The 11,723-nt window shown below is 48.0% G+C and overlaps 1 protein-coding gene across 1 annotated transcript; it reads left to right on the top strand.

Annotated features, from left to right (window-relative positions):
• Positions 1-4,406: 4,406 nt before the first annotated feature.
• ST8SIA3 (ST8 alpha-N-acetyl-neuraminide alpha-2,8-sialyltransferase 3) lies at positions 4,407-11,381 on the top strand. The gene is made up of 4 exons (XM_040984741.1): positions 4,407-4,649; positions 5,771-5,893; positions 8,823-9,380; positions 11,056-11,381. Exons 1-4 carry the CDS (start codon positions 4,471-4,473, stop codon positions 11,336-11,338), a joined length of 1,143 nt encoding a protein of 380 aa, XP_040840675.1. The 5' UTR covers positions 4,407-4,470; the 3' UTR covers positions 11,339-11,381.
• Positions 11,382-11,723: the final 342 nt, after the last annotated feature.

Genomic DNA, 11,723 nt, shown 5'->3' on the forward strand with positions numbered 1-11,723 from the left:
GAGTAGCCAACTTCTCACCTCTCCACCTACTTTCATACCCACTTTGTGCTAATTAGACTAAGTAATTCCTCCCTATAAGCTAGATGGTTCTGAGTAGTGCTGTCAGAGGACACTGACCAACGACTTTGCACCTACGGGCCCTTCTCAACTGCCTCTCTAGGCCATCTTTGTGGGTAGTCAGCTCATACCTCTTGCTGTTCCTCAAGCCCAAGTAATTTCCCCTGCCTCCTAGCCCTCCCTCTGCCTGGGCACTGGGTGTCATTTTGGCCTTCTTTAATCTAACGAATTCCGCTCAGGCTTTTAAACCCAGAGCCAACATTGCCCCCCAAGAAGGTCTCTGCCAACCTTTCACAAACCAAACTTATGACTCAGGTCTCCCATCAGTGCTGTGTTGCTAAGCTTTTTGCATAATACTTCCACATTTACATCCTTCCCTTTCCACCAAGACCACAAGCATTGTGAGATTGAGATGATTTTATAACCCAGGTCTGCCCAACATGGTGTCTGATTACCAACACATTTAACTTAATGGATGATAAAGAAAACAGAAATGAATGAATGGATGATGCGGTTTCTAACCAAAGACACAAGCCTTCCCAGTCTTCCCAGCTAAGCAGTGCCTGGAAATGACTCGGCAGGTACGGAATCATGAGGACACCCAGGGTAAGACAGTCATGTTTGCAAAGGCAGAATACTCACAGGAGAAGGTAAAGGAAGTGAGTGCTTACGTCCAAAATAACATCACTAGACCACATGTATCCAGTTTTCATTTCTGTACTTTTTGTTTTCCATTCCCTGTATCCTCCTGCAGGGCTGATTTCCAAAGCTTGGTAAGCAATAGTTGGGGTTTTTTGTAAGACCCAATTTTTTTTTTATTCATTAAAAGGCTATAATTCCCAGCCTGAAAAGTCTCTCATGCAGCAGCTGCAGCTGCACCCCCACCAGGTTTATTGCCTTAGTGATCACCGAACAACCCATTTTCCACTTGTAGGCCTGGTACATGGAATAATGGCTCCCCCCTGCCTGCTTATTTCCGGGATAATTTGGTCCCCTTCTTTCATGTGACCCTCAGTAATCCAATGCAAGGTGGGAATCAGCTTACTAGAACTCACTTTAGAAGGCTTGAAGAGGCATACTTAGTGTAAGTAGCACATGAATTTATATCCAGATAGACTGGACACACCCCAGACATCCCAGGAAAGCCTGTAATGCCATATTAAAAAAAGGAACGGAAGAGTCCCTTATTTTTTGCCATTCTATGGTAGAAATGCTCTACCCAACTCCAACAGTCCCTATGCATTCTGTAGTAAGGCACTGATAAAATCAAAGATTAAAAAACTTGCCCCAGCCGTTCAGTTCATGTTTATAACTTAAGTGAAGCCAAGTTGCAAGGACCTTTGCATGCCTTAATCACCTCGCCCCGCTCCAAGCCCTAGGAAGTTCATACACAAATTGTGCAAAGGAGAAGTCTGAAATTCAGGGCTGCAGAGCTTGTAGATGCTAGAGCAAGCTGTCAAAGTTGGCCAGCAACAGCCTGAAGTCCCCTACCCCAAGCTAGCTCTTCACAACATACTCCCCAGACGTCTGTTCAAGAAAGACTTTCCCAGTTCCTTTTGGCATTTTGCACTATATTCACATAATGTTTTCTCTAAAGGAAAAAGGGCATAATTATTCAAAACCATTCAAATGTTTGTCATATTCATATATGCAAGGTTTTTATGAAGCTTTTTTTTTAAGATTTATTTTTTTATTATTTTTTTATTGGAAAGGCGGATATACAGAGAGAAGAGACAGAGAGGAAGATCCTCCGTCCGATGATTCACTCCCCAAGTGAGCGCAACGGGCCGATACTATGCCAGTCCGAAGCCAGGAGCCTCTTCAGGGTCTCCCACGCGGGTGCAGGGTCCCAAAGCTTTGGGCCGTCCTCGACTGCTTTCCCAGGCCACAGGCAGGGAGCTGGAAGGGAAGCGGGGCTGCTGGGATTAGAACCGGCGCCCATATGGGATCCCGGGCGTGCAAGGCGAGGACCTTTAACCACTTGCGCCACCGCGCCGGGCCCGAAGCTTTTGAATAATAAAAAGAATGCCATAGAGGAAAAGGCTATTTCTTTTTGAAATATTTTTTTATTTATTTTAAAGGAAGGACAACAGAGAGACAGAGAGGAACACACACAGAGAGAGAAAAGGAGAGACTCTTCCATCTGCTGATTGGCTCCCCAAATGATGGCAACAGCCAGGGCTAGGTCAGGACAAAGGAGCCAGGAACTTTATCCAAGACTCACATGTGGGTAACAGGAACCCAGCTAGTTGGCCTTCCAGCCATACAGCAGAAAGTTGTATCGTAAGTGGAGCAGCCAGGACACCAACTGCCAGCCTTACAGGACGTGCCGGCATGGCAGGCGGCAGCCTAACCCATTACACCATGATACCAGCCCAAAATTAATTTTGTTTTCCTGACTCGCAATTTAAGATTTTTGGAATGAATGTCTGTATTATTGAGCTTTTTCACTACTATAGTAAAATATTTGAGCTGGGCTATTTTATGAAGAAAAGTTTGGGCTCATGGTTCTGGAGCTTAAAGTCCAAAGAGCGTGACACGGGGTCTCATGAAGGTTCCCAGGCTGTCAGTTCCTGGCAGGGGCACACACATATTTTAAGTGGTTTCAATCATAGGGGTTCCAACTTAATGATCCAACTGAATTCAGGGGGCTTTCCAAAGTTCCCCTCTTTAAATACCAGAGTCGGATTAAGTCCCACCCTCCCCCCCCCATTCCCCTTAATATCATTAACTAAGACTTCTGGGAATGGAACCCTGGCAGGGGCCTCAGGCTGCAAAGTGACTCCCTTGGCACTGGAAATAAATCACCTGGTGCTTCTGCCCACAGCCCTGAAACAGGGTCCAAGACAGGAGGGGGAGAAAGAAGACTGGGTGAAAGCTGGCAGGCCAGGAGCCCACCTGCTGGGAGCTCCCAGCCCCCATAGAGACCCCACAACAGCAGTTTCAAGAAAGCACTTTAGGCAAGACATTCAGGAGACAAAGAAATCACAAGCCACCTTGGAAAACTAAACCTACTTTGTTAGGAAAGCTCTTCAAGGACAATTTCTCACTTCCAGCTTCTTTTCATTAGTGCTTATTGACCAAAACAGGGAGGACCACACCGAACAGTAAGGTTAGAGTGGAACAGGCCATGAGCTAATTGCAAAGCACAGAGCTGAAGAAACGTGCATGTACCAAATGACCCAAAAGCATGAGTGGAACCGGAGTTTTATATTTCTAATGAATACAAAACAAGAAGCCGGTGAATATGTGGCAACAAATTTAAGGTGAAGTGATACAATCTAGTGTGCTTCCCTACCTCTCAAGGGACAGCCTCCCTGGCTCCCTGGACAGAGCTGTGTACACCTGTAAGAACGCCAAGTGTGACCCACTTCCATTCTGGGACTCTCAGCCCGCCCCCAGCCCCATTCTGAGGAACCCGGCCCAGGGATGGGTCTGATGGCTGCACTATGGCCAGTTCCATAAGGGCTAACTACTCCAGGCCACCCAGGAGCAAACACTGTCCACCTGCGGTAGCCAGTACCTCTGCACTCATAGCTCACCTTGTTAGGTATGCCTAGCCAAGCGAAGCACGCTGTGGACTCAAGGGTCTGATAGGGGACACATTCTAGAATGTTCCAATGAGGGTTTTAAGCTCTCCCAAGGCAGGCAGGTGCAGACCCTGTTTGGGGCTTCTTGGCCAGTGGTGCTGCAGCAGTTGCTGGCCCGTGGGACCCTGGGTGATGCCTCTGCAGGGAGGAGAGACGCTTTCAAACATTTGCCTCCTTAAAAGCACCATGCCCGCATCTGTGCGAAGCAGCCAGATGGTGTTTATCCTGCAGAGCGGCAGATCCGGTTATATATCTCTCTATTCCGTGATATATTTATAAAGTAATGAATGGTCCACCGAACCAAGTTCGTCTGTCTCCGCGCAGGCTCCCCCTCAGCATCAGCCTCAGTCCCTCCCCGAACAGCTTCCCCCGCATGCCTTCCCTCCCAACCCCTCCCCTCCTTATTTCGGAGATTAGAGTTCATTAATTAAATCCTGTGCTTAGATCGAACGGTAACATTATTCCAATCACATTTATCTTGCAGGCGGTGACGGAGATGGCAGCCGCTCTGGAAACACGCGGGGGAGCCTGAGCCCGGGGCCGGGAACGCACAGCGCGCTCCCTGCAGCGCCGCCGCGCCACCCCTTCATCTTTCCGCTCGCCAGCTCGGCCCGCTGGTCCCCTTGGTCCGCTCGTTGCCGCCGCCGGGGGTCCCCGCGCGCCGCCGGCCCGCCCCTAGCCCGGCCCCGGCCGCCGCGCCCGCCCCCGCCACCACGCTGCCTGCGCGCGCGGACAGTCGCGCGCGCACTCGGGCACGCGGGCCAGCCGCCGGCCGCCCCATGGACCCATCGGCCCGGCTGCCCTGATCCCCCCCCAGCCCGGGATGAGAAACTGCAAAATGGCACGGGTGGCCAGTGTGCTGGGGCTGGTCATGCTCAGCGTGGCCCTGCTGATTCTGTCGCTCATCAGCTACGTGTCCCTGAAAAAGGAGAACATCTTCACCACTCCCAAGTACGCCAGCCCCGGGGCGCCGCGCATGTACATGTTCCACGCGGGATTCCGGTGAGTGTCGCCCGGGCCCTGTGTCCTCGGGCCCCCGGCCGGCCGAGTGCGGGCTGCTGGGACAGGGGTCGGGCTCTCCTAGAGCCCCTGGGCGAGGGAACTGCCTGCTTCTTCCCCCTCCTTCTTCCCCCCCCCCCCACTCCGCTTCACCCTTCCTCCTCCCTCTTATTTTTTTAACCCGAAGCCCCTAAAAGCCCCGGTGCTGCTAATCGATGCGATTGCCTTTCTCGTTTTCTTCCTCGGCATCCCCTCCCCATTTCAGAAATGGGGGGGAAGACTCTGGAGAGGTTGTGCGCTTGGGAGGGGGCGGCAAGGCAGGTGGTCAGCGCCCTCCCGGCACCGGGGTCCGCAGCCTCGGTGGCTGGCTCCAGGCGGTGCGGGCGCTTTAATGGCGCAGGCGCCGGGCTCCGCTCACAGCTTTCCCGGCCCCTCCCGCCGGCGTCCAGGGACGCGCAGGTTCCTCCTCCCCAAGCCCCTGGATGTTCTCCTCGACCCGGTCCCCACCAGGCCCTCGGCGCCCCGCCAGCCCACTTCAGGGCTCCCCCGAGGAGGAAGCACAGTCCTCGGCCCGCGCAACCCGGCGCGGTACGAAGGCGCCACGGGCCGCACGGGGGAGGCGCCGGAATCCAGGGAAGCATCTCCACGGATGCGCCCGTGCCTACCTGTGCCCCCGGCGAGCGGCCCACACCCACGCCACCTGCGGGCGCACGCCGGTCCACACTGCTCCCATCAGAAAAGTCAAGGGATGGGAGTAAAATCCTACTTGGGCTCGGGAAGGAAAGGGTTAAGGTTAGGCTGGAACCACCGCGCTTTCCCGCAGAAGCTCTGGTTTTCAGTGCTCTTTTCCCCAAAAAATCTTGGCATTCCGGGCGGCCGCTGTCCGTGGTGCTGACTCGGAGTCCGCACCTCGATCCCGGCCCCTGATACCCGCCCCTGCCCTCGCACGACGGCCATTTTCTGGCCTCTCCCGCACCCGCTGGCCGACAATGGAGACAGCTTCCCTGGCTGCCCGCCTTTCCCTGGGCCGCGGGCGTCCAGGGTGGTCCTCCCGAGGGCGGCCCGGGGCTACTATCCATGCTGAAGCCCGTGCTTCTGTCTGTGCACCTCCCGCTCCTCTCCAGGTCACAGTTTGCGCTGAAGTTTCTAGACCCATCGTTTGTGCCCATTACGAATTCTCTCACCCAGGAACTCCACGAGAAACCTTCTAAATGGACTTTTAATCGGACAGCGTTTTTGCATCAAAGGTAGGATAGGAGGAAATTATCCAAACGTGTGTTTGAATTCTCTAACCCATAGAAGGAAACAACTCCCTGAAATTCAGAATCACCAAAATTACTCTTCCCCACCCCCACCAGCCCCAGCTCCAGTCCTGTTCCAGCCCAGCCCCAGCCCAGCTCCAGCCCCGCCCCAGCCCAGCTCTAGCTCCAGCCTAGCTCCAGTTCCCGCCTAGCCCAGCTCCAGCCCAGCTCCAGTCCTGTTCCAGCCCAGCCCCAGCCCAGCTCCAGCCCCGCCCCAGCCCAGCTCCAGCCCCAGCCTAGCTCCAGTTCCCGCCTAGCCCAGCTCCAGCCCAGCTCCAGCCCCAGCCCCAGCCCAGCTCCAGCCCAGTCCTGCTCCAGCTCCAGCCCCAGCCCAGCTCCAGCCCAGCTCCAGCCCAGCTCCAGCCCAGCTCTAGCCCTGCTCCAACTCCAACCCCAGTCCAGCTCCAACCCCAGTCCAGCTCCAGCCCAGCTCCAGCCCTAGTCCAGCTCTAACCCCAGCCTAGCTCCAGCCCCAGCTCCAGTTCCAGCTCCAGCCCAGCTCCAGCCCTGCTCCAACTCTAGCCCCAGTCCAGCTCCAGCTCCAGCCCAGCTCCAGCCCTGCTCCAACTCTATCTAGCCCCAATCCAGCTCCAACCCCAGCTCCAGCCCAGCCCAGCTCCAGCCCTAGTCCAGCTCCAACCCCGGTCCTGCTCCAACCCAGTCCAGCTCCAGCCCAGCTCCAGCCCTGCTCCAACTCCAACCCCAGTCCAGCTCCAACCCCAGCCCAGCTCCAGCCCAGCTCCAGCCCAGCTCCAGCCCCAGCCCAGCTCCAGCCCCAGCCCAGCTCCAGCCCAGCTCCAGCCCCAGTCCAGCTCCAGCCCCAGCCCAGCTCCAGCCCCAGCCCAGCTCCAGCCCTGCTCCAACTCCAGCCCCAGTCCAGCCCCAGCTCCAACCCAGTTCTATTCATCCATTTGAAAATTTAAGCAAAATAAACTTGCAAAATTGGTTTAACTACCCAATGCATTTTAATTTTTATTGAGAAAAAAAATTTAAAAAACAAACAAACAAAATGCTATCATCTCGTTGAAACACACACAAAATGACTTCATCCACTGCCATCAAACACTAGTTTACCACACACAGGTAGGTTTCTAGGTATTGTTTTCAATGATTTTTGCTTTGGTTTTATTTATTAACCCTTTGCAGCTTTTAACTTATTGCGAAACTAACATCACAATGATTTTTTGTAGTATCATTATTTTTACATGAAGTTGTTTTGCTTGTTGCTTGGTTGTCAGTTGTTTTGGGGGACAAAGGAGTGAGCTTTGCTGAGGTTCCCCACTGACTCTGCTCTACTTTCAGTGCTTGGGTCAACGCTAAAACCCCCACCTCTTGAGTACAAGTGCTGTCCTGCTAAACACCACGCTAGCCATCTAGTATATTCATGGGGGTGTGAAGACTTAAGTTACAAACCTGTCTGTTTGGAGAGCTGTGCCTATCCAGTTACCCCTCCTTGCCCACTCTCTCTTGAATGTCTTAATCACTTGGCGGAATTAAATTCCACAGATATACATGGTGCCAGGAACATGTTGCTGGCTAGAAAAATTAACATATAGTCATATGATTAGATTAACATGTTTCTTTAGGAAGTAGTTCATGAAAGTTAATTCCAAACTCCTAGAAGTTGTTTTAAAACAAAAAAGAAAAAGAAAAGTTCTGTCTCATAGACAGTATAGAAACTTTCTGGGTAAAACACATGATATCTTTCCCCAAATCGTATTTCTAACTCAGTAAAGATGTTCTTCCCACAGTGGACCACAGAACCCTTGTGGTGAATCACAATAGTTTTCTCAAAGCCTCTTTCCAAAAAGCCACTTAATAAGTAATCTTTAACTGGCTTTCACCCGTGTTGTTTCATTATTGTCTTGCCCTGGAATGGCTTATATGAAGTTATTGGTTACTTAGAAATTTTTGAAATGGAGATTGAAGTTTGTGTTGCTGTATACTTTGAATAATGAAGTATTTTTCAAAAATAAAATTCCCAGCAAAGTTAAAATGTGCAAAGCATGTTATTCCACTCTCAATATTTTTAGGCAGAAGACATGGAAGACTCAGTGTGATTTCTTTGCACTAGGGAATCTGCCAGCAGAGTAGCCATTGCTTATCCCATGGAAATATTTTAAATAGCTGAGACTTGAACAGGAGAGGCTTCATTTTACTCAACACGTAATATGAAAGTAATCTGAAATTAGGTCTTCTTGTCATTCTTGCCTCACTCCATGCTCTGACTTGCTACAGTATACATGCTTTTTCATGATGTATAGCAGCCTCTTTTTCTAGATTAGATTTTGCCAACTAAATTGTATTTCTATATAATCAAGCAGAACAGAATCCTTGTTTCATTATCCAAGAACCTTATTAAGATTATCATCTCTTTTTTATTAAACAAATACACCCACTGCTATTGCCTTATTCCTATTTTAATAATAGATAGTCATGTACCAACGAATAAGATCTGCTTGCCTCTTCTTTGCACACCAGTGGTACCTGATATCTTGAAAACACTTGGAACCAACAGCCAACAGGCAGTCCCTGCTTATAGACTCTCACTTATGTGTGCGTGTTAATACGAGCTCTTTGGAGCCTGTGTACATTGTCTCCCTGTATTTTCAGACCTGTTTTGGTCCCCAAGTCAACCCCCTGATCACATATATTATTCAAGGTGAGCAAAAGCGTAGAAATGGCAGCCAAAACAGTTCAAAATTTGCATTCACAACTTAACCTAGACAGACATGTGTCTGTGATAATATGTAGTCTTTTTTGGGTACAGTGTGTCCAAGACAATTCTCTGAGTGAAAATGGCAATGTAACACAAAAGATTGCACAATCAGTTCTTTGAAATGGAATGCATTTAATGAATTTCTCTTTATTTTAGGCAAGAAATTCTTCAGCATGTCGATGTAATAAAAAATTTTTCTTTGACCAAGAATAGTGTTCGGATCGGACAACTGATGCACTATGATTATTCCAGCCATAAATATGTTTTCTCTATTAGCAATAACTTTCGCTCACTGCTTCCAGATGTGTCACCCATTATGAATAAGCATTATAATATCTGTGCTGTGGTTGGAAATAGTGGTATCCTGACAGGGAGCCAGTGCGGACAAGAAATAGACCAATCAGATTTTGTTTTTCGCTGTAATTTTGCCCCAACGGAGGCCTTCCAAAAAGATGTTGGAAGAAAAACCAACCTTACCACCTTCAACCCCAGCATCCTGGAAAAATATTACAATAATCTCTTGACCATTCAGGACCGGAACAACTTTTTTCTCAGTTTAAAAAAGCTTGATGGGGCCATTCTTTGGATCCCTGCATTTTTCTTTCACACTTCAGCAACTGTTACCAGAACACTAGTTGACTTTTTTGTTGAACACAGAGGTCAATTAAAGGTCCAGTTGGCTTGGCCTGGAAATATAATGCAGCATGTCAACAGGTATGTATATTTGATTGCATTTAACTCCTAATCCACCAGATGGCAAATCAGTATTATAATCTCCAGGGGGTAGGTGGCGGAGGTGGGAGCCATCTAGTAAGTCAGTCATGGTTATTTTAGTTGTGTTGGGCAAACTTTTTATCTTTTGTAATGAATGACTATATTGCCATTCTAGGTAAGTTCAGTCCACCCTCAGCTAGTGACCAAGAGCCAGATGGAGCGAGTGGCATTTCATCACGCTCTCCTACTACTCTGGTCCCCTCTCTTGGTGAGAACAGAGGTCTTCAAAAAGTTCATGGAAATGCATTTCATACAAAAAAACCTGCAAAATCCCTTTGCACAAAAATAAAGTTATCTCTTAATTCCATTGCCCATGAGCTTTTTTAAATTCCCTTATATGCCTACCAAGCAATCATAGCAATTACCATAAATCAAGAATTCGTTTTAGATGGATAACCACATCTCAAAAATGCCACAAAAATTATTACAGAAATGAAATTTTTTTAATGAAAGATACAGTTGACTTTAAATGTTCCCTTTTGTTCAAAACAAAAGTATTTTGTTGATCCATGACTTTAGTAAGCCACCTATATAAATCATAAATACATAATTTTCCTTTATAATTTGTTACTTGAGGGGAAAAAAACGCATGAGAAAAATTTCATGAATGCACTATCCCCTGTGGTTTGATAGAGGGATTGACCAGAACTGCAATATTTCCATCTAGTCTGGAAATTCCCAACTCAGGCTGTAGAGAACTTGAAACAAAACACTACTACTTGGGCTCTGCCTTAAGAAATTCTGTATAATCCTGGTGATAATTATTAGATGGGGACCAGACATTTGGTATGTTTTGTAAATCCCTGGATGATTCTAATATGAAGCCAATATTGACAGCTACTCATCTGGGACACTTTGTAAAGCAAAAATTAATCTCAAGATGCTTTTCTCTTAAATCATCTGGAAGATTGCCTCAACTTTAATTTCTGCAGATGTAAGTGGTAGCAGGATCCTAGCAGAGGATATTATTACAAGTTAAACTGGGTTCTGGAAGGTCTGGCATATGGACACTTACAAAGATTTGTATCCCCTAATAGATTATTCCATCCTGTAGTTCCCTAAAGTTGCCCAAGTTTAGAATCTGTTTAGTTGACCACTCATAGAAGAAAGAACTATAGTGCAATAAATTGGGATGTGTCTGAAAGACAGAGTGATGCCATGATTTATATTCCACTCTGGAACTTTGAAAGAAAGATGCTGCTGGTGATAATTGTGACAAAGGTCACATACATTTCCCAGCTTCCCTAAATGTTTGCCCTTTAGGACAGTGTAGCCCAACTCCTAAATTTGAAGATGAATCAATTGGAATACTAGTAGCAGGATTTTCTATTTACTTATTTATTTATTTTACCCCAATGTCACTACTCAAAATGATCAGAACAAGAAAAGCCAAGTCTCCTGCCAGCCTTGGTCTTTTGAACTCATCATTTCACTCCCCTCCCCCTTCGTGTCTTCTGAAAGAGGAAAGATGTACAGGACTGAGCTGGGAAGTGGGTTTATCCATGTCACTTGAAATAGTCTAGACAAACCTGCCTCCTGGCCCAGGCTGACTGACTTATTTTATTGATGCCTTCAACACTGGTCTCTGAATCCATGTGTACTTATCGTTGCACAGGTACTGGAAAAACAAACATCTGTCGCCCAAACGGCTGAGCACAGGTATTCTAATGTATACTCTTGCATCAGCAATATGTGAAGAAATCCACTTGTATGGATTTTGGCCTTTTGGATTTGACCCCAATACAAGGGAAGACCTTCCATACCATTACTATGACAAAAAAGGAACCAAATTCACCACCAAATGGCAGGAGTCCCACCAGCTGCCTGCTGAGTTTCAGCTGCTGTACCGAATGCATGGGGAAGGGCTCACCAAGCTGACTCTGTCACACTGTGCCTAAGAACTCCAAATGGAGAGTGCCAAACGGCTGTTTAAAAGTGCCCCAAAGTCAAGTTGAATAGTCTTCAGAATAGAACCCTAGGGAATGTCTCTTAATCTGCCATTTGAAAGGAAGTAATTCTCTTTCTTGCACTGCTCTTATAAGGGGCTTGGCAGACTTAGCAAGGACAGATGGCATTGAAACCAGATGATTGAAACTGGACTGATAAAGGGAATGTTGCATTTGGAAGTATGCTGCTAACAAAATGGTTTAAATTATTTTCGTGTTTGTATTTTGATAAAAAAAAAAAACTGCCTCCCATCTTTATGAGGATGAGAGCTAGAGTTTCTATAGCTCTTGCTTAGATACAGTCATCAAAATCAGAGGCCTCTGGCCAACTGGGGCA

Source organism: Ochotona curzoniae, unplaced genomic scaffold (assembly GCF_017591425.1).
Source record: "Ochotona curzoniae isolate NIBS_2020 unplaced genomic scaffold, NIBS_Ocur_1.0 contig_43, whole genome shotgun sequence".
Taxonomy (NCBI): Eukaryota; Metazoa; Chordata; class Mammalia; order Lagomorpha; family Ochotonidae; genus Ochotona; species Ochotona curzoniae.